This window comes from Apodemus sylvaticus, chromosome 22 (assembly GCF_947179515.1).
Source record: "Apodemus sylvaticus chromosome 22, mApoSyl1.1, whole genome shotgun sequence".
In the NCBI taxonomy this organism is placed as follows: Eukaryota; Metazoa; Chordata; class Mammalia; order Rodentia; family Muridae; genus Apodemus; species Apodemus sylvaticus.
Window position 1 is genome coordinate 15,598,596 of NC_067493.1, and position 23,989 is coordinate 15,622,584.

General features: G+C 46.3%; 1 protein-coding gene across 1 annotated transcript in view; it reads right to left on the bottom strand.

Moving 5' to 3' along the window:
- LOC127673084 (WD repeat-containing protein 49-like) overlaps nt 1-23,989 on the bottom strand; it is a 49,984-nt gene that overhangs the window by 23,705 nt on the left and 2,290 nt on the right. The window contains exons 3-9 of the mRNA XM_052168638.1: nt 15,589-15,740; nt 7,961-8,063; nt 6,341-6,447; nt 6,180-6,259; nt 5,263-5,317; nt 3,705-3,750; nt 2,526-2,585 (exon numbers count right to left, since the gene is read on the bottom strand). Coding sequence (XP_052024598.1) covers nt 2,526-2,585; nt 3,705-3,750; nt 5,263-5,317; nt 6,180-6,259; nt 6,341-6,447; nt 7,961-8,063; nt 15,589-15,740 — 603 coding nt within the window. The remainder of the gene's footprint in view (nt 1-2,525; nt 2,586-3,704; nt 3,751-5,262; nt 5,318-6,179; nt 6,260-6,340; nt 6,448-7,960; nt 8,064-15,588; nt 15,741-23,989) is intronic.

Here is a 23,989-nt window from a genome sequence, read left to right on the forward strand (position 1 = left end):
GAGACCTGAGCCTCAGAGGACTGCAGCGGCCCCTGGCTATGGGCATTTTATATTTCTCATGTGGGTACTTACTATGTAATGACGATCTCTTCTCTCTCTCTCCTTGCCAAATTAAAATAGCCTAACCTTGTCCTCATGTGTTTGCCACAGAGCATCCCTTGAGGACTTGGCTTGAATTGACAGAGTGTCTGTCTGCTCTTGCATTATATTGCGAGACTATTGGAAAAGCACGGACTGATGGATATCTCCTTCCCATAATCCTCTCCTGCCAGATAGAATGTTTTCTTTCCCATTCTTGGTCTGCATGTTTGAGTCCCCAAAATTCACATGTCAAAATCCAACCCAGTGATTCTCATCCTGTGGGTCGTGACCCTTATGGGGGTGGGTATCAAATGACTCACAGGGTTACACTTCAGATATTTAAATTATGATTCATAACAGTAACAAAATTACCGAGGAACTGTGTTAAAGGTCACACGGCTTTAGAAATGTTGACAGTGGCTAGCTTTCTATCTGTAGGCCAGAAAGGGAGTCCTCACCAGAACCTTACCACAGGACCTGGAACCAGGGGACAGTGAATTCTATAGTTTAAGCTCTGTTACAACTCATTAGCATATCCTCCCTCCTACTTTTTTTTTTTTTTTTAATTTTTTTTGGTTTTTCAAGACAGGGTTTCTCTGTGTAGCCCTGGCTGTCCTGGAACCCACTCTGTAGACCAGGCTGGCCTCGAACTCAGAAATCTGCCTGCCTCTGCCTCCCAAGTGCTGGAATTAAAGGCATGCGCCACCACTGCCCGGCTCCTCCTACTTCTAATATGCTAGCCAATCAGACTCTCCACAGTCCTTCCAGACAACAGGCTCCTGTGCCTCCGCACTGTGCTCAAGCATCTGCTCCTGTTCTGCGCGAAGATTATCCTTTCCCTTCCTAAAAAATCTCTAGTGATCTTTGGACTCTGCTACAACAAAGCTGTCGGTTCTCCCTTCGTGGTTGATTATCTTCGTTTGTTAGTTTCATACTTCCTGTTTCCTCCGATGCTTATCTCTTCACCTGTCTGTGAGCTTCTCAAGAATCCATTTGTCTCTTCTCTGCCTGCCTACTAAGTGCATGTGTATATGCGTGCGTGCTGGAATACTTAATGTATATGCGCTGATCTAAGTGTGATAGCCAAAGGCTGTGACTCCCTGGGGAAACCTTGTATATAACTTTGTCATTTCCCTTGCTGCTTTACGAAACTGCAAACTCTGAAGAAAGCCAGGCCGTGTCAGAGCTTGCTTATTGTTATTGGAATTCCATAAACAACACATATTTGGTCCAAAGAGGCACTTAGTAGGTGCTGAATGAATGAGAACAGATTACTGGGTAATTATTATAAAATGGGCACTGGACAAGGTCTTCCAGACCACAGAGGAGGTCAGATGAGGACTGGCTACTGGTTAATTTTATATCAACTTGATACAAACTGGAGTAATCAGAGGAGAGGAACCCTCAGTTAATAAAAATGCTTCTAAAAGATCAGGCTGTAGGCAAGCCTGTAAGGCATTATAATTTTTTTTAATTTTTATTTATTTATTTATTTATTTATTTATTTGGTCTTTTTTGAGACAGGGTTTCTCTGTGTAACACTGGCTGACCTGGGTAAGGCATTTTCTTAATTAGTGATTGATTGATCTAGGAGGGCCCAGTCCATTGTGCCTGGGGCTGTTCTTGGGCTGATGATCCTGGGTTCTATGAGAAAGCAGGCTGAGCAAGCCATGAGGAGCAGGCCAGTAAGCAGCAAACCTCCACGACTTCTGCATCAGCTCCTCCAGGCTCCTGCTTTGAGATGGGAGTCTTGATTTCCTTTGGTGATGAACTGTGAAGTGGAAGCGGGGACTATTCGAATAAACCCCTTCCTTCCCACTAAGTTTCTTTGGTTGTGGTGTTTTAGGGCGGCAATGGCAGGCCTAAGACAATGGTTTTGGATTCTAGTGACGAGTGCCTTCTGGAATATTTGTAGGGCACATAATAACTGGAACTATGGCGACCGGCTGGGCGGGGTGGCCTTATTTTCTGTACTTTTGTCTTAATGCCTTGGCGTGTAAACAGTTTGAAGGAAATCATTCATCCCTGGGAAACTGTAGGGAGCTGGGGACGTTCTGATCCCTAACAAGCATTGGGCCTCTCTAACAAGCCACAGAGAGTCAGGAATGTTATGACATCACAAATACATTTTGGCTCACCAACCACGCCCTCCTCACCTTGAGCTTCCTGCCCTTGGGCACTCTCCAGCCGGGACTCAAGGAGCACAACTTGAACTCTGCCCCCACTGACCTCACACCTCAACTTGAACATGGAGCCGTCACCTCTTCAGAGAGAAGGCAGCTGCCTAGACCCTGTTCTACTCAGGCAGCAGTCTGGCCATCCATAACAGAGGCTTCAGGGAAACGGAGCATGCGTGGCAGGCTCAGAAAATGCAGGGGAGCCTTTTGACTGAAGGAGATCGTCACTGTGTGCTACGGTGGGCCAGACGGGAGGCCGGGGCTCACCAGGTCATCCTGCCAGTGGGGCTGAGGCTTCCGGAAATGATGGAAATCACGAGGTATGTCCTGTATACAAAGCCAAACAGGACCCATTGTGCAAACCATAAAATGAGCTGCCAACACATTCGCGACGTCAGAGAGAAGGTGTTGGCACATTTCATAACCCTACCCCTCACCCCACCACCGATGTAGATTTTTGAAATGTCAAAGCGAATTCCCCAAGTGGCAGTAGGAATAAAAAGCAATCCTCTCCTGACGTCTGGGTGATTGCATTTCAGCAAATCATATGTCATCTGACAAACTTCTCTTGGATCCACCGCATAGCTTTGCCTTCGTAATAAGACCCAGAGCTGTTTCATGGGCTAAACCGACGCCATCAGCCTGCGAGGCTGTAATACCAAAGGACAGATTCAATGCTGAAATTTCCCAGGTAGTCATCCCTCAAATCACACTCAGGATGCAAGGCTCAGGCTATGAAATATAGTGAACTTTGAAACGAGTAAGGAGAAGAACGGACAGAGTTTAAAGACGTTTGGAAATCCAGGCCCACCCAGCAGAGCAAGCGGGGTGATAAAATGTCACAGGTAGATTTAAAACTTAGTTTTGGGGGCGGTACTTTAAACTTCTGTCTCCTAATCCCCTCCATAAAGAGGGATTTCTTGTCTGCAGAGATGTTTATGGGTGGCTTTTATTTCCTCTTTCTGATTGGAGACACTCTAGGCCCGGAGCAAGGAAGAAAGAAAAGACTTCCAGTCCCACCCCCACCCCACCCCCCGCGGTTCCCCTCGGAACTTGTGTCTTTGCATGTAGGCTGGGCAGGAGCAGGAGGGGCCGAGTAGGAGCTGTGGGTGGGGAAGCAGCAAAGTGTGAGTCATTAATAGAACTCAAGACCTGCACCCGGGCAGGCACCACCTCAGGCTCCCAGAAACCCACAGGCCGCGGCTGCTCTCTTAGCGGTACATCTTCTCAAGGGGAACTTTGAGAAGACACTGAGAGGACAATCTTTCAGAAGAAATGCGGTGGACATCTGCACTCACATGCATATCCCCTCCCGCCCCCCCCCCCCCGCACCTCCGCACAATTAAAAAAAACAACACAAATACATCTAAACAATGAGACCGACCGAGGAGAGGCAGCTGGAGAGGAGGGGTTCTGAAATGGCTTCGTTTGTTACACTGCACTTACAAAATATACATTTATTCTTCGGTCCCATCCAACAGCTATGACGCACCTGAGACAACAACAAAGTGATGCATTTTTAACACGTCAGCTTCCGTTTGTTATTAACGTTGCGGTTTAACCCTGCCTCGTCCACAGGATAAATGAAAAGCCTTTCTAATGCTTATGGAGGACGACGGGAAATGCCATTTGACAAATCAGGGTCAGTCTTTAAAGCATCTGGATCCGGAAACAGGCCACCCCATCATTTCTGAGGTCTACAGATCTTCTGTGAGCACCTACCTTGGGGCAAGCAGGGGGAGGGCAGGGGTGGGGAGGTGGGTGGAGGAGAGTGGACTGGGGGATTTACTTGATCTTCAGAGCATGTCTGAGCTACCCAGGCAAGGCTACTCACAGAAATAGCCTAAGGATTGCTTCACTCTCTTACAGACTCTTGAGGGAGGAGTTCCTGTATTTTTGCTCTTGGATTTATGGTGGTTGAAGTTATTTGCTCCACTCTGTGATTTGTTACTTTGACATTTTAAAATTATTGTTGTTGTTATTGTTGTTATGATGATGATGATGAATATGGACTGTTTGCCTGGTGCCTGAGGAGTCCAGGAGAGGGTGTCAGATCCCTGGATCTGAAGTTACAGATCGCCGTGAGCACTATGTGGTGCTGGGAACTGAACCTGAGTCCCAGTGTTTCCTCACTGCTGGGCCCACGCGCCAGCCCTGCTGAAGTTTTGTTTTTGTTATTTTGTTTTTAGTTAATGAATCACTCGGTGGGGAGATGGCTTTCTAAACAGTTATCCCAATGTGCAGAGATTTCCATCACTCTGGCAGAGCCTAGTTGCCTAAATTATCTCCAGGAAGCATCCAGGATCCCTCAAAATATTTCAACACATTTCATGTTGGAAAATTCCCTTCACTGTCATTATGACCATCAGACCGCCAAACAGTTAAGATGCTGAAGCTTTAGTTTCCGTCTGGTGTCGGGTGGATTGAAGGGTCCTAACTTCTCCTATGGGTGAGCTGGCTGATGGATCCACAGCTGACTGTGCTGCTAAGAGCTAGGGTCTAGGGGCTCAGCAGTTAAGAGCACTGACTGTTCTTGCAGAGGATTCGGTTTTTGGCTATCCAGCACCCTTATCAGCTGGATCCCGACTGTAACTCCAGTGCCAGGGTATCTTATACTCTCTGACCTCCTGGACTCCTGCACACATGTAAACTCATGTAGGCAGACATACATACAGAGAATAAATAAGTAAATCTTTAAAAGAGGGGAAAAAATACGGGCCTTGGTCGGAGGACGTGGGCCACCAAGAATGTGCATGCCTTTGAAAGCTGGGTCCAGTCCTCGGCGTTTGGGTCTCTCTCTCTTTTCCTCGTGACCTGATTTTCTCTCCTCTGCCATTGCCCCTCTACCATGATGTCCTCACTTTGCCACAGGCTGAGACCTCAGAAACCATGAGCCAAAATATGCTTCCCCTCCCTTGTTGCTCTGAGGCACTCCCCCACCCCTTCCCACCCCCTAGAGTGACTGAAAGCTGATTAACACAGTCCCAGGCTCAACGGAACTCACCTATTTCGGTTCACCTCCATGTAGGTACAGTCACAGACTTCACTTTGATTTTCATCTAGGAATACATTATCATCTGATGTTAAGCAATCTCTTTACTAACTCTTCAGCTCTCATGGGTTGTCCTAATGTAGTGGAACAGACTTCTTCGTCTTCTATTTTTAGTTCCCCGGGGCCAAAAGCACCCTTCATTTGTGGCCACCTTTCCTGTCTGATTCCACCCTTGATCAGCTACAGGAAGAGGCGTGGCTTCTCTGATAGGACCCAGGAGCATGGGACACAGGGTGAGTGAATGGACAGATGGTCAAAGCAGGTTCGGGGATGAGGCTCATGAATTTAACTTCATGTTTCTTTCACCTTGACATTATTTATTTTGTTTTAAGAGTTGAAGAATATGCTTCTAATATGCTCTGTTGGCAATTTACAGACCAGAATCAGGGAATTTTTTTTTCTCCAAAGAGCACACATAGCAAATGAATGAGTGGGTAGGTGAGAATGTGTGTGTGTGTGTGTGTGTGTGTTTATATATAAATATTATTTGTCTTTATTTTATGTGCAGTGGTGTTTGCCTGCATGTATGTCTGCTTGAGGCTGTCAGACCTTAGAGTTACAGTCGTGAGCTGCCCATGTGGGTGCTGGGATTTGAACCCAGGTCCTCAGTGTTCTTAACTGCGGAGCCATCTCTCCAGCCCTAGGTGAGGAAATTTATAATAAGAGACTCGCATTTAATTTGTGTGGTTGTATCCCCATGAAATGTTAAGTCCAGAAACATTAAATATCATGAAATAGAGAGAAAGGAAGCAGGGAGATGCTATGCGCCTGTGAGGCAGCATCCTGATTCATTTCCCATTTATGATAAATGCTCAGTTGTGTATCTGCACTTTATGGGGACCACTCGTTGGTGTCCCCGCCTCACTTGCCGTGCTGAAGGGTGTGCAGACAGTGTCCGTTGTTGTAGCTCCATATTTTCAGACAGCCATCTCTTCCCCCAGTCACAAGCCTAGGAAACAGATCGTCCCACTAGGATGACATGACTCAGGTCACCCTCTTGAAAGGTTCATGGTATGAGAGAAAGGCACACCTTCTTCCGCTGGAGTCAAAGGTCAGACAGGTGACGCCAGCACTGCCATGAGTGCCGATAAATTCCGACACCTGCCTTCCCGTTTCACAGTCCCAAACTTTCACCACCTGTACAAAGTTGAAAGAAAGATGGCTTAGGGATAATGACTATTGAATCTAAGGAAATTTGCTTTTACAAGTCTGGTAACATAAATATTAAAGATGACAGCTTAGGACAGCCAGAGAGATGGCTCTGAGGACCAGGGATCCAGTCCCAAGCACCCACATGGCAGCTCATAACCATCTGTAACTCCAGTTCTGTGGGATTCAGCGCCCTCGTGTGGCCTCCGCAGACAGCACAATAACATGGTATACATGCACACAGGCAAGCCAAACATCCAAATGCATTAAATGAAAATAAATAAATCTTAAAAATAAAAGTTTACCTAGAAACTGTCTGTAACACACAAGATGGCTTCCTTGAATGTATTCATTGGCTAGCAGAGCCATAGGAAATTGTCATGACCAGATCTCTTAAACAACAGAAATGTTTTGTTTCACAGTCTGGAGGTTCAAAGTCCAGAATCAAGGTGTTGGTGGGTATGAGAGTGTTAAGCATCAACTTGACAAAAATCTAAACTCATTAGGGAGGGGGCATCTTAGCGGGGGCTTCTCTAGATCAGGCTGACCTTCGGGCATGCTCAGCAGGGATTTTCTTAAGCTTGGGTGAACTGAGGCAGGAAGACCCCTCCTGAGTGTGGGAGGCACAGGTCCTTGCACTAGTCCTAGAATGAATGAAGAGCTAAGTTCACACTTCTGGGCTGTAGGATGCAGTGTGACCTAGGGTCATGCTTCTGGACAATGGATGCAGTGTGACCTGAGCTCACACTTCTGGGCTGTGGATGCAGTGTGACCTGAGCTCACACTTCTGGGCTGTAGGATGCAGTGTGACCTCAGTTGGTGCTTCTGGACTGTAGATGCAGTGTGACTAGTTGTCTGTAGCTTCGGCCCTGTTGACTTCCTGGTGGCAACAAGTAGACCGTAATTCGGAACATGAACTAAAATAAACCCTTGGACCTAGACGTTACATTGGATATTTTATTCAAAGCTGTGACAGTGAGCCATTTCCTGTGCCATCTACAGTTCCAGTCCTACGGTCTCCCTCCACTCAGCTGATTCCTTTCTTCCAGGCTCAACCCTTGAGCAGCCTTTGAATGAGGGTTCTCCTCTAGGGAGTCCAATATCCTCTGTCTTGGTGGCTGAAGTCAGTCCCCACTCCAGGGAGGGTTTCTTAGCCTGTTCTCAAGGTCCTCTTGAGAGCAGACAGTGGAGTAGTGTTTCAACCAGTTAATGGGACCTATTTTGCTTTACAACATACAAGGTAATCACAAGGATATAATACTCTCAGAATGGATGTTCCTTACAAATAGCTCATACTGGGAGACACTGGGGGAACCCTTCCACTTGACTCTAAGCAAAGATTGTCCAAACAATACAGAGTCATTAACAGGGCAGAACTGAATGTCCACCCCACCACTGATTTCTAGGAACAGAATACACCGCTTGGCTTTAATGGGAAGATGGAGAGGCCAGGCTGCCTCACAAACATGTCGTTGCTAAGGTATGGGGAGTGGATACTTACGGAGGCTTCGCAGCAGCTGACTACATGCCTGAAGACTGGGTTGTACCTGCAGCACACCACGGGCTCTTGGTGGGAACGCTCCAGGTGGGGCTCTGGGACAGGTCTTGCTCTTGAAAAACAGAGACAATGGACACCTGTGGTGACTGCTTGTCAGGATATTCTAGGAGGGAGGTTGTTGGCTGCTCCGTTACACAGCGGCCAGCAGGAAAGGCTTTGGGCTCACATGATGGATCTGGGACCCTGGGGAATTTGTCTAACTGCTTAAGATCCCACTCTCTAATCTGCAATATGGGGGTAGTGATACCTGTTTTACAGGATTATAACAGGGCATGGTGGCTGGTTTTTATGTCAAGTTGACACAGGCTACAGTCATCAGAGAGGAGAAAGAGTCAATTGAGAAAATGCCTCTGTAAGATCTGGTTGTGGGCAAGCCTTTTGGACATTGATGGGGGAGGGTCCAGCCAAGAGTGGGTGGAGCCATCCCTGGGCTGGTAGTATTGGATGCTATATAAAAAGCAAGCTGAGCACGCTATGTGGAGCAAGCCGGTTCCCAGCACCAATGCATGATCTCTACGTCAGTTCCTGCATCCAGGTTCCTGCCCTGTTAGTGTTCCTGTCCTGATTCCTTCAATAATAAGCAGTGATTTGGAAGCATAAGCCAAATAAACCCTTCCCTTCCCCACTTGCTTTGGTTGTGGTGTTTCTTCACATAGATACGGGGATTAAATAGGAAAAGATATGTGTGCATCTTCTCAGAATAGTACAAGTGATTGACATACGATAAGACACACTCAGAACGCAAGTGACTGGCACATGATGAGGTGTAATGACTACTAAAGAAGGAAATGGAGAGCATGCACCTCCGATTGATTGATTGATTGATGATTGATTGATTGATTGAGACAGGGTCTCCTGGAGCTAAGGTTGTCCTCAACTCAAGATCCTTCTGATTCTGTCTCCTGAGCAATAATTGGATCACAGGTGAGTGCCACCACAGGCAGCCATGCATCTTGTAAGGGCAGGGGGAGTGTGATTTGATGGCTCATAGAATAATCTAGAGTGATGAGAACTTAGATCACCTCCCAAACAAACATAAATGAGTATCCTATGAATCCTTCTGTTCAAAAGGTAGCACTTCTCCATTACTGCAGGGATGAGGGCAAGCAGATCTCAGCAGGCCCTGTGCTGTGACTCCCGGGGGTATCCCAGGTGCAGAGGGCACGGCAGAGCAATCGGAGCCTGGTCCATACTCTGCCTCTGGGAAGCCAGCACTCAACAGTCACTTGAGCCCCTTGGCCTCATTTCCTCATCTGCAAAATTCAACCCCTCACAAATGTCCACATGCAGTGGAGGTAAGACGGAGCATTAATTCAATGTGTGGTCTTCCTGACACCTCCCTCTTAGTTGTTCTTCTGCACTGAATCCTCAAGCTCAGTCACAGGAGAACGGCAGAGTCTCCCACCAATCTGCAGTCTCAAATACAATGTTCAGACAAGGCTCTATGGGAGATGGCTCAGCAGTTAAGAGCACTGACTGTTCTCCCGAAGGTCCTGAGTTCAAATCCCAGCAACCACATGGTGGCTCACAACCATCTATAATGAGATCCGATGGCCTCTTCTGGAGTGTCTGAAGACAGCTACAGTGTACTCACATATAGTAATAAAGAAATTGAAAAAAATAATAAAAAAGGAGCGGCCTGTTCCCGGGCTTTCAGAGGTGATGGTGGGGTCTGGTGTAGGCAGGAGGAGGCAGGAAGTCCAAAGAAAGGAGGAACCAAGGGAAAGGAGAAAAACCTCTGGGCTCGGCTGCTGGTCTGATCCTTTTTATGCTGGGGGAGGAACTTAGGCCTTGCAAACAAGGGTTAGGTAACTTTGGGTTGCACAGCGCCTGAGTGACAGCCGGGATGGGGTGGGCTAAGACAGGGGACACGATCTAGCGCCTAATTGTTAGTACTAGAGATTGAGACTGCGTCTGCCATGGAACAGAATTTCCAGTCACTGCGTTCCAAAAGGAATCAATCAGGTGAGCTGTTTGTTCTACACAACTCCATCATGCAGAACAAACAGGGCTTTGATTGGCAGAAGCTTCCACCTCCCAGCCGGCTGGCTTGGCCTCCTGAATGAAGCACTCAAGATCTCAGAGGAGCCTGGCTGTACCAGTCATTTAGTCGAGCCTCTATTTGAGTTTTCCAGGCCGTTCTAGCTGGCCGCATGGCTTCACTGAGATTAGAAAGGGAGCGGGTGGCCAAGAACGAGGTCGAGTACTGTAAAATGTGCTCACTTTTCCTTGAAGTTAATTTAAAGAATATTTCAAATTATGTGTATATGTGTTTCTGTGTGTGGGTTTATGCACGTGAGTATAGGGGCCGGTAAGGGCCAGAGGGGTCAGGCCTTCTAGAACTACAGTCACAGGCAGTTGTGAGTTGCCTGATGTGAGCATTAGAAATTGAACTGGAGGGGCTGGAGAGATGGCTCAGCGGGTAAGAGCACTGACTGCTCTTCCAAAGGTCATGAGTTCAAATCCCAGCATCCACATGGTGGCTCACAACCATCCATAAAGAGATCTGACACCTACAGTGTACTTACATATAATAAATAAATATTTAAAAAAAAAAGAAATTGAACTGGAGGGGCTGGAGAGATGGCTCAGCAGTTAAGAGCAGTGATTGTTCTTCCAGAGGTCCTGAGTTCAAATCCCAGCAATTACATGGTTGCTCCGAACCATCTATAATGGGATCCAGTGCCCTCTTCTGGTGTGTATGAAGATGGCCACAGTGTGCTCATATAAATAAAATAAATAAATCTTAATAAATAAATAAATAAATAAATAAATATCAAACTGGAATCCTTTCTGCAGTATGTTCTGTTGAGCCATCTCCAGGCCCTTTGAAATGAATTCCTAACATGCAGTTTGATCTCTGAGCACAGAAAATGGATTAAGAAATGCCTGCCCGTGCCTATGTTCACAAACCAAGAGAAGACATGGGGAGGACAGAGGTCCTATTTGGGGCTTAGGAAGCCAGACACCATTGTGAAAAAGTATCTGTAACACTGAGGCCATGACGGTCACTCTAAGGATTTTCTGCATCCTTGTCTTGGGCCATGTATACTGGTTAACACTGGCAGAAACTGTGGTGAGGAGGAGGAATGTATGTTGTATAGCCAGGAGGAATACCAGGGGATAAAGAGTGGGCCACACAGGGCTGGGGAGATTAAGAGCACTGGCTTCTCTTCCAGGGGACCTGGGTTTGATTCTAGGCTGGCTGGAATGAGTGAGGTCCATGCTTTTGGATTGCAGAACGCCTTACAGCTCTCAAAGCATATGAGAAGCACCCATCACTCATGCTCGCAGGGTGGGGGAGAATTCCTTTTCCACAGAAGGGCATGGCTTAGTCCATTGCCTTTGGGCCTCTAGGGCAGGCTGTGGGAAAGGGCACCAGGAAGTACATTTCCTTTTGTCTCATTCTTGCTTGATTATTTATGTGCATGACTATTTTGGTCGCATGTATGTATGGGTACTGCATGGTGCCTCATGTCTGCAGAAGTCAGAAGACTACATAGGTTCCCCTGGAACTGGATTTATGGATAGTTGTGAGCCGCCAAGACCATATGGGTGCCAGACACTGAACCTGAGTCCCCTCGCAAGGGCAGTAAGTGATCTTAATTGTTCAATCCTCTCTCCCGATCCTTATGTGTTTTTTGTTTGTTTGTTTCTTGGTTTGATTGATTAATTGATTGATTTTTTTCATGCACCATATTCTGGTTCCTCCTGCCCTGGCTCCTGCCAGGTCCTCTCCACCACCCCACCCACCCAAATCCATATCCTACCCTGTGCTTTCATTAGAAAACAAACAGGCATCTAAAAAAATAAACAAATTTAAATATGATAAAAACCAAAACAAATAAACTTTAATAAGAGGAAAACAATGAATAATGAACAAATGGAAAAATAAAGAGCCAAAGAAAAAGCACAAGAGGTACATATAGATGCAGAGACACACACATTGGAACATATAGACAGAGACACACATTGGCACATATAGAGACACACATTGGCACATATAGATGCAGTGACACACATTGGCCCATATAGACAGAGACACACACATTGGCACATATAGACAGAGATACACACTGGCACATATAGATGCAGAGACATACACATTGGCACATATAGACAGAGATACACACTGGCACATATAGATGCAGAGACATACACATTGGCACATATAGACAGAGACACACACATTGGCACATATAGACAGAGACACACACATTGGCACATATAGACAGAGACACACACATTGGCACATATAGACATAGAGACACACACATTGGCACATATAGACACAGAGACACACATTGGCACATATAGACAGAGACACACACATTGGCACATATAGACAGAGATACACACTGGCACATATAGATGCAGAGACATACACATTGGCACATATAGACAGAGATACACACTGGCACATATAGATGCAGAGACATACACATTGGCACATATAGACAGAGACACACACATTGGCACATATAGATGCAGAGACATACACATTGGCACATATAGACAGAGACACACACATTGGCACATATAGACAGAGACACACACATTGGCACATATAGACAGAGACACACACATTGGCACATATAGACATAGAGACACACACATTGGCACATATAGACACAGAGACACACATTGGCACATATAGACAGAGACACACACATTGGCACATATAGACAGAGACACGCACATTGGCACATATAGATGCAGAGACACACACATTGGCACATATAGACACAGAGACACACACATTGGCACATATAGACACAGAGACACACATTGGCACATATAGACAGAGACACACACATTGGCACATATAGACAGAGACACACACATTGGCACATATAGATGCAGAGACATACACATTGGCACATATAGACACAGAGACACACACATTGGCACATATAGACACAGAGACACACACATTGGCACATATAGACACAGACACACACACACACACATTGGCACATATAGACACAGAGACACACACATTGGCACATATAGACAGAGACACACACATTGGCACATATAGACACAGAGACACACACATTGACACATGTAGACACAGACACACACATTGGCACATACAGACACAGAGACACAGGCATTGATTGGCACATATAGACACAGACACACACACATTGGCACATATAGACATAGAGACACACACACTGGCACATATAGAAATTCCCTAAAAGCTCAAAACACTGAATGAGATTGAATCCATTTCCAACACTGCTTTGGCCAAGAAACTGAGACCAGATAGGCCAGGGACCCAGGTGAAACCAAATACTACCACTCTACTAAAGGAAGATAGCAGTGAAATTACTGCTAATGGCATTCTGCTACATATATCATACACACACACACACACACACATGTTCTCTAATATATGAACAAGATCAGCGTCTTGCTCAGCCACCATCAGCGAAGCCTCCTCTTGCAATAGATGAGAACGCACACAGAGGCCCACAGCTGGACCGTGGAGCACTCCCGAAGGGGATATCTCCATCAATCTCCTCCACTCACAGCTCAAGGAATCCTGAGGAAGAGGGGGCAGAAAGATTTTAAGAGGCAGAGAGGATGGAGAACATCCAAGATACAAGGCCTCCTACACACAGCAGGACCAGTGTCATGTGAGCTCAGAGCGACCATGGCAGCACGCACAGGGACTGTGATCCCAGAGCTGAGGGTGGAGGTGGATGCACGCTCTCATCCCTAACCCAGAAGCTGTCTCCCTTGGTAACCACTCCCAAATGAAACTTTCGTTTGCTCTAATGGAGTCTCACTTGGCATATGAACCACTCTTTTTTTTTTTTATTAAAGATTTATTTATTCATTTCATGTATGTGGGCACACTGTCACTGTCTTCAGACACACCAGAAGAGGGCACTGGATGCCCATAATAGATGGTTGTAATGGGACTTGAACTCATTCCCATGTGGTTGCTGGGAATTGAACTCAGGACCTCTGGAAGAAGATCAGTGCTCTTAACTGCTGAGCCATCTCTCTAGCCCATATGAACCACTCTTAAGGCCAGGGCCCATGACAACTCATAACAAACACATAACATGGCCAACACATAACAAACTCAGTGCATCTTTGGAGGTTCTTTGTCTCATATTGCTTTGTCTGGGCTTTTTCTTCTTTTCCTTTCTTACTGTACTAGTCTTTTACTTACATTTTATAGTTTCCAATTTTAGGGTTTTTTTCCCCCAGGGGGGGTGGATTTCTGTGTGTACCCAAGGCTTTCCTCTCCTTTTTGATTCATTTAAGCAGGCGGGTGCATGCAGAAAGAAGCCAGAAGCCTGCCTTCTTCCAGAGGCTCCCATGCACCATGACAATCCATTCCCAGCTTCTGGATCTCTAATTATGCATCTATAAAGGCTTAAACTAGGTGACCTCTGTACACCTGATGTTACCATAAGACTAGAAGCCTCCGTTCAGGCAGGGCAGAGACAGCCAAGGTGCCCAGAGCCAACTGATACTGATGTGCAGAGTCCTCTCTGGGAACATAAGACCAGATTTATGCCCAGGGAGGGCAGAAGTGGAAGAGAAGGCAGGTGGCTACTGGATTCTTGGCCAAAAAGGCAATGATGCTATAGCTGGGGCTTGGGGTAGGGTGTGGGGTTGTCAAGGAAACTAGAATGCATGTGAAACTGGGGAGACTCTGTTCCCAACACATTATAGCATTATAGTACTGGGGAAGAGAATCTACTCGGGGGTCCCCATCACTTTAGCAAGTGCTGCCCTACATGGCTAGTTTGCTTTATGAATGGGGGAAGGGGTGTGCCTTGGTTAGGGTTCCATTGTTGTGAAGGGACACCATGACCAAGCCAACTCTTATAAAGGACAGCATTTAATTGGGGCTGGCTTACAGGTTCAGAGGTTTGGTCCACTATCGTCATTTCGGGAAGCATGGCAGTAGCCAGTCAGGCATGGCGCTGGAGGAGCACCAAGAGTTCTACATCTTGATCTGAAGGCAGATGTTTTCCACAGACCACCAGAAGGAGACTAGCTCACTGGGTGTAGTTTGAGTTTGGGAGACCTCAAAGCCCACCCTACTTCCTCCAACAAGGCCACACCTATATCAACAAGGTCACACCTCCTGATGGGGCCATTCTGTGTGAGTCAACCATTCAAATACATGGGTCTGAGGCATGGCAAATGGCAGAGGCAACAGCCCCGTGGGAATGCCACGCCCTAGATCTCCTTCTGTTTAGCTTCTGCCTTTGGATGTGGTTTCTGCTCCAGATCCATACATATATGATGATATATTGGATCCAGGTATAATGAATCATTATGTATTGTAGGATTAAGGCGAGTGAGTGGGACAGACACTTCTGGAAGTCACTTTCTGGATAGTACTGGTTACTCTGGTGTCACTAGAAGGAGCATTGAAAGAGCCTCATCAAATATAAGCTGAAGGCCAGCAGCCAAGGGCTGCAGTTTCAGAGCCTGTGACCCGAGGGTTGAGTAGAATACTGACCACACCACTGGGACTCTCTAGAACCGTCTAGAACATCACACATGCAAAGCTCAGATGACGGACAGTCCCCTACCCCACTTTCAGGTGAAGGAAAGCCAGGGTACCCGTGGCCACACACAGGGCTCTAGGTCCGGGGAGATAGAGGCAGGCTGTGAGTTCTCCCTTGATGCCACTGGCTTTGGAAGAGACCGAACAGCAGCAGCCATGGGTCTCCAGATCCCAGATCTGTAGAGAAAAGGGGTTGGGGGAAGTAATAGGTTTCAGTTCTCCTTTCTTTAGATAGGATCTCCCTGTGTAGCTGGCTGCAGGCTCTAAATCCTTTGTGTCCAAAGAGGGGACAATTGTGACCATGAGTCTCTAAGCTCTATCCTTCCCACAAGGAAATAGTCAGTCACCTCATTCTCCTTGGATCTGATTTGTGGAACCTTGATAATCAAACCTGCTTCCAGTTTTTAATACAAGACCACCAACTCTGTCACCAGGCGAGACTTGGAAACCACATGGAATGGGTTCCTGTGTGGCTGTTGTTTGAGGACATGTCAGCACAGAGAGTCCATCTACCTGGTTTGGTAGTCTAACATTTCTTCCTCTCACTACTGTCTGTAATACAGAGACACATACCCACAAGGATTCAGACAAACACATGCATATACATGCACACACACATGCATATACACACCTATGTACACATATACAGACACACAGACGCATATGTACACACACACACACACACACACACACAGAGAGAGAGAGAGAGAGAGAGAGAGAGAGAGAGAGAGAGAGAGAGAGAGAGCAAATGCACACATCTAAACTCAGCTTGGCCTGGATGTTGGTAGTTCTATTCCGCCTGGAGAAGGCTTATATCTCCCTCTGATAGTGTTGAGTAGAGAATTTTAGAACAATGATTGAAAGTCAATGCTTAGGGGCTGGAGAGATGGCTCAGCGGTTAAGAGCACTGACTTCCAGAGGTCCTGAGTTCAATTCCCAGCAACCACATGATAGCCCACAACCATCTGTAATGGGATCCAATGCCCTCTTCTGGTTTGTCTGAAGATAGTGATAGTATACACATATACATAAAATAAATAAATCTTAAAAAAAAAAGACAATGCCTAGAGAAGTGGTTAAAACCTAGTAATGGTTCAACATGATTACAATAATATTGCTGTCAATCATTTGTTAGGCTTGTTAGTCATGTGCGGCGCTGGCGTTCTGTTAGGAGATTGTGAGCCAGTGAAGGCTGAGGCGCGTGAGAGGAGCATCTGGAACCAGAGGTGAGGGGTCAGTGGCGGTGTGTGTGTGGGTGTGTGTGTGTGTGTGTGTGTGTAGGTACAGGTGGTGCATGCCTGTAATTCCAGAACTCGGGAGGCAGAGTTCAAGGCCAGTCTGGTCTACAGAGTGAGTTCCAGGACAGCCAGGGCTATGCAGAGAACCACTGTTTCAAAAAACAAAAAACAAAAACAAACAAACAAACAAAAATCAAAACCAAAGAACAAAACAAACAAACTAAATAATAAAATAAAGGAGAGAAGAGCAGGCTAGGCCAAGCACATAATGGGGATGTCCATGACCATTAGAGAGACAGTGGCTGCCCTTCGAAGCGACACGCACCTGCCATTGTGTCAACCATCTTTTTTTGTTTGTTTGTTTGGTTTTTTTTGGGTTTGTTTTTTTTCAAGACAGGGTTTCTCTGTGTAGCCCTGGCTGTCCTGGAACTCACTCTGTAGACCAGGCTGGCCTCGAACTCAGAGATCCGCCTGCCTCTGCCTCCCAGAGTGCTGGGATTACAGGGGTGAGCTACCACTGCCCGGCTGTGTCAGCCATCTTGAGTCCTGGTTTCCTTCACTTTTTGTTGTGGGTGAATCACTACCCCACCCCCTTTCAAGTGGTGAATAACACCAGTTCCTCAGGATGAGGCTCAATTTGGAGAGGGGGTTGTTGAGATTAAGTAGTGAGGATGAATGAGGTCCTTAGGGAGCAGGCTAGACTTGAATCCAACACAGTGAGGAGAGTTAGAGGGACAGTGGGAAGATGGCACGTGACGGTGGTGGCAGAGATCAGGGCAGTGCATGTACAACCAAAGCATACCAGGATTGCCAGAATACTGCTGCAAGGCAGGCCTGGGGCCTGGGCCCACCCCACTTTCACAACTTTGAGCTTCTAGCCTTGGGACTGTAGACAGTATTTAAGTTTCTGTTATTTAACCCACTCCATATCTGACACTTTTTTTTATGGCAACCCATGTGAGTCAGCTTTCTATCACTGTTATGGGCACTTTCAAAACTACAGAGAGCAAAGGTCTATTTTGACCCACAGTTACAGGGAATCCAATACAAAGTCTTGACGGCCTTGGCACCTTATGGCAGAGCTGTGAGGGAGGGGAAAGGGCACAGAGAGCTGCTCATCTTATGGCTGTGTAGCCAAAAGCAAGGAGGGAGACATGGTCTCACTGTCCCCCTCCAGACCATGCTCCCAACAACCTGAAGAGCCACTAGATCCCACTTTGTAGCAGTTCCTCTATTCACAGATAATTCTGTGCTTGTGGCAAAACCTCTAATACTCAAGGTCATTGAACCGAAGGATAGCATAGCCTTGCAAACTATTGCTGTCTTAGGCCAGTTCTGGGAGGTAGGTGTTATCCATTGACTCCAAATGGAGTTCTGAATTTACAGGCTAAGACATAGCCAAGACAGGAAACGCTCACTAGAATGAGCTTGCAACCCTGGGCAGGGCTCTGTCTTTTTTTTTTTTTTTTGGATTTGGTTTTTTCGAGACAGGGTTTCTCTGTATAGCCCTGGCTGTCCTGGAACTCACTCTGTAGACCAGGCTGGCCTCGAACTCAGAAATCCGCCTGCCTCTGCCTCCCAGAGTGCTGGGATTACAGGTGTGCACCACCACTGCCACTGGCTAGGGCTCTGTCTTCTTGACCCGGATGCCAAGTGCCACCCATTTGAAGACTCCGCCCCTTGACCCACTCTCTAATCTTTGGAATTTTCACTCTGCTTAGTTAACATTTGCTCTCTGAGCTGCTAGCAAACTGACTAGGAAAGGCCCAGCTCATCCCTGTATCTATGTGGATCTGTGCCTGCTATAAAGTCAGCATGGCCAACCAATATTGAATCCCTGTGGAAGGGGCAGACCCAAGAGCGGGCTTGCTCAAGGGACAGTCCTCTCGTAACATGCACAGCCATTATCAGCTTCCCTGTTGTGGCAACTGCTTTCCTTTCACTTCCTGACATGAGGTGCTGTGATTTGAGCAAGCTTCCAAAAGTTTCGACAGCAAACTCAATCCTTCCATGCATATGTTAGTGGTATGTAAAGGCAGGCACTTGGATTTGATGAAGTCATGATGGTGTTACAGCTCAATAAGAAAGGAAAGCCAGGGGCAGGGGGACAGCCTGGTGGTGGACTGTCTGCCTAGTGTGGTGGTTTCAATAGGAACGGTTCCCATGGATTCGTGTTTGAATGCTTGGCCTATAGGAAGTGACACTCTTGGGTGGATGGGTGGGGATTTGAAGTCTCCAGTGCTCAATCTATGCCCAGTATGACACACAGTCTCCTTCTGCTGGATCAAGATGTAGAACTCTCAACTCCTTCTCCAGCACCGTGTCTGCCTACATGCTGCTATGCTTCTCGCCACGATGATAATGGATTGAACCTCTGAAACTCTAAACCAGCCCCAAATTAAATATTTTCCTTTATGAGAGTTGTCACGGTTATATTGTCTCTTTACAGCACAAAAACCCTAAAACACCTAGCATGTGCAAGACCATGGGCTCCACCCCGGGCAACTAAAACTGTATTGAAAAACAAAGAGGAAGAGAGCACCGTGCTAGCACATTTGCCTTGCCTGACTACAGGATGCCTCATAGTACCTCACAGCAAAAAGACCCCAATTAGGTGCCAGGGTCATGCTTTCGGATTTCCTAGCCTTAGAACCACGAACTAAGCAAACCTGATCTCTTTTGTAAATTGGCTTGTCTCATGTATTTTGTTATAGCACCAAGGAGTGGACTAGCACGTAAGGTTCCCAAGAGGAAACACAAAATTCTGGAGTCTGGGAAAAGTCATCTCAAGCGGGATGGGCTGGTGTCTAAGACCCAAAAAGGAAAGGCAGGCAGACATGGATACATAGAAGTTTAGACTGACCGGGCAGTGGTGGCATATGCCTTTATTCCCAGCACTTGGGAGGCAGAGGCAGGCAGATTTCTGGGTTCGAGGCCAGCCTGGTCTACAGAGTGAGTTCCAGGACAGCCAGGCCACACAGAGAAACCCTGTCTTGAAACAAACAAACAAACAAACAAAAAACAAAAGAAGAAGAAGAAGAGGAAGAGGAGGAGGTTTAGACTGAGTTGTCAAATTACAACAAATTCCCTAACTAAAAATAGCTTCTGCAAACACGGATGACATGAAGTAGGAGCTCACCAGGTCAACATCTACCAAGGACCAGAGGTGAGAAGCTTGAATAGGAGGCCCATTTTTGAACCCAGCTCACCAGCTCACCCAGTGATTTTATTTCTGTGTTCATCCAGCCTGTCCTAGCATTTAACTTATTGAGTTTCGCTGTCGTCTCTTGGGCTGAAATCAGCCCCACCCAATAAAACCACTGTGCTTTAAGCCCAGAGTGCATGAACTGCCTCTAGCAAAGACAATTCCTCTACAAGGTGGGTCTTTCTCCCTGTCTTTGGAAGATGTAAGCCATTAAAGAGCTAAGTCAGTTTAGAAGGAATGAGTCATTCACTCCAAGTCACCTGGCTTGCTGTGGCCTCCAGAGCCCTCTGTCATCCTCTCCCTCATCTGCACATCCTTGTCCATTTACAGAGTCCTCGCTGGGAAGAGGGTACCCACCTAAGGCATGGGACATTTCCCATTCACCCATCAGGGCTGTGAATTTTGCTCGGACTATAAGAAGAGGTGGCTGGAGTTGGAGCAGGCCGTGGTGCCCTCTTCGTCTGCCTCTTGGCATTGGATGAGGATGACGGATGGAGCTCCTAACTGGAGAGACACCAGCCCCTGAGTGGGAGCCCCCACTCACAGAACCGCAGTGCTGGGTTAAAACAGACAGAAGCAAACCCATTGTCTTAACCTAGAGAAAGCACAGAGTGTGCCCAAGAGAGGTGTCCATATTATGCTAGGGAGTAGGCCACGCTGCCTAGGTCCTTAGAAGAAAGAACTCTCCCTGAATTCTAATTCTGGTTGGCAAACAATAGCCCCATTTGTGGCTTGCGGCATTGCGTTTATAGAGAATCCTAAGTGAAAAAGGCAATCAGAATCCATCCCTCTGCTTCCCATTAGAAACTGCCAGAAGCTAGCAGCCTCCTGGAATGTTTGTATGTCCCGGTGATTTGGAAGAGTAAAATATTTGGGCTGAAAAATAATTCAAAGAATGAAGACTCTCTCCTCGGTCAGGCTAGCCGCTGGGCTGCTGGGTTCCTGCACTCCCGGGCTGTTGTTTGGTAAGACTAGTACAGTCTGAAATAATGCACACACCGTATTTCTGAGATGGGGCTTTCAATATATTCTAAATACACATTGGGAAGCTATTCAATATGCTTGAATCATCACAGGCTAGATGCTAATCTTGTAATCACGAGTTGAGATTGGGAGAAAATGGAGAGGCGATGGGGAAAGAAAATAGGATGGAAGGCATGTCCCCACATACAGAATTATGATTATCTGGGAGCCGCTAGATTCAAAGGGGGAAAAAAAAAGCTCATTAAAAACTTGGAGCCCTCTACATGGTGACTTTGGATGAAGCCTCTAGATGAATTTGATTTCCAAAATAAATCAAACCGTGGAGTTCATAAATCTCATCATTTTAATCAAGTTTTCCCGGAGGACTGAATCGCTTGCGTTTGGGCCCCAGTTAATACTGCTGCCTGGACTCTCCACACCTGCTTGTCTAGATTCACTCCCAGCCTCACTTGCGGGGCGGGTGCCAAGTTCACTGTTGCTGGAGCCATCTTGGACCCACACAGGAAGCTTTGGCACATCCCAGGCCCAGTACACTGTCTTCGGCACACATTCTCCCTCCTCTGCTCACTCTTACTCTCGTCTGTCATCGTCGTACCCAGTCCAGAGTTTAAGATTCTATCTAAATGCTAATAAAGCCCGATTTTATATCACCAGCCACTGCTACCCCACGCCCCGCCCCCCAGCTTCTGGTTGACTCTGTCCAACACATCAGCAGCTGCGCTTACAACATTTGCCATATCCCCTCCCATCTCCGATTTAAGATTCCAAATCATGGTGTCACCCTTGGTTCTATTCTTGCCTTTAAAACTGCTTTATTAAAAACGCTCGTATCACAAAATTCCGGCACCTGCTATAAGAGCATCCAATCTGCTGCTTCAGGAACCCCGAGCCCACCGTCGGCCATTCTGTATTCTGTCCACACTTCAGTTAAAACACTTTCTGTCACTTGGTGTCTTCTGGGTGCTTCACACAAATGGAAAAAGCAAGCCAATGTGTGGCGCTTTGTGGCTTTCACCTAACATCGAGCCTCTCGGGTCCAAACATGTTAGAATGCAGACGGATGCTTCATTCTCCCCCCCCCCCATTTATTTTATTTTATTTTATTTTTATTTTTACTATTTGCTGGACATTTGAGTTGCACCTACTCTTTAACTGTGGTAAATAACCCTGTTATCCGCATCGACAAGTACATTTTTGAGAAATGCATGCTTTTAGTTTTCTTGAGCCTATCCCTGGGGGTGGGAACCCTGGGTCATATTAATTATTTACCACTAGAGAGCTGATATATATATTTTTTAAAAATGGCAATTTTTTTTTTACCAATATATAGATGTTTCAATTTCTTCTTACTAATTTTTTTTTTTTTGGTTTTTTTGGATTTGTTTTTTTGTTGTTGTTGTTGTTGTTTTTTGTTTGTTTGTTTTTGTTTTTTCTGAGATAGGGTTTCTCTGTGTAGCCCTGGCTGTCCTCACTCTGTAGAAATCCGCCTGCCTCTGCCTCCCAGAGAGCTGGGATTACAGGCATGCACCACCACCACCTGGCAATTTCTTCTTACTTTTATCAGAATCTGCTAATCTTCCTCTCCCCCTGCCCCATCCTCATGAAGGTGAAGTTGTATTTTATTGTGACTTGGGTTTTAATTTCCCCATGACTGTGGTGTTGAGCACTGTGTACCATGATTGCTCATTTTCGAAGAAGTGTCTTCTAAAATCTGCCCCATGTTTCACTTGGCTATCATGGTTTTTATTACTAAGCACTCAAAGTTATAGTCTTGATGTGAGTTCCTTGTCAGACATGTGGTTTGCAATATCCCCTGTTACATAAGTTGTCTATTTTTTGGATTAATGATGCTCCATGAAACACAGATGTTTCTAATTTTGACAAAGCCTCATTTATTTTCTTTTGTTTCTTGAACTTTTGATTTTTTTTTTTTTAGAAACTAATGCCTAACCCAAGGCCATGCAGTAAGCACTCTCCCCCCTCTCTCTCTGACTCTCTCTTTCCCTCTCTCTCCCCCCTCTCTCCTTCTTCTCTCTCTCTCTTTTTCTCTCCCTTCTTCCCTCCCTCCCCCTTCTCTCTCTCTCTCTCTCTCTCTCTCTCTCTCTCTCTCTCTCTCTCTCTTCCTTTCTTTCTTTTGGAGACAGATCTCCTACCTCCTACTACTTTATTCCAAGTTCCTACTCTATGGCCACCAACAGCCCAGTAAAGTAGGCTGATGGGTTGTTCAGTCTAGTCATGTCCTCTGATGCAAGTATATTGATGAGAAAGGAGCCAATCAGCTGCTTTTTGCATAAAAAAACCAGTGCACTACAGAGGTCCTAGGACAAGCATGCACTATCTGGGCACAGGGTGTTCAGTATATGAAGAGAACAGAGCCAAACTGTGATGTCATTGCTTCTAACTAGGTCAGGAATGCTACGTTCTGAAGCTCATGGGTAACATTTCAGGAAGGCATGTGTCCAGCGTGTATTGCAGAATAAGAACTAGCCACTGTTGGCAGGGCGCAGAATTCCCAGATCCACCCCTCTGTTTGCCAGATACACGGGGGAAATGACTGGGTCATGCACTATCTGGACAGTGTGCAGGCAAGGACCCACATGCTGGAAGGGCTACACACCACACCAAGAACCAGCATGGAGAGTTCCAACTCAATCAACTGCTTGTGCACATGTGTACAGATAGAGACTTATCCACAAGCACACAAACACATACATATACAAACACACATAAACATACATGCACACACATATACACACATATGTACACACAGACACATATGTAGGCACATACATACATGCATACATGCACACACGCATGCATACACACCCTTCTGGGTTTTTTGTTTGTTTGTTTGTTTGGTTTGGTTTTTTGGATTTGGTTTTTTCGAGACAGGGTTTCTCTGTGTAGCCCTGGCTGTCCTGGAACTCACTCTGTAGACCAGGCTGGCCTTGAACTCAGAAATCCGCCTGCTTCTGCCTCCCAGAGTGCTGGGATTACAG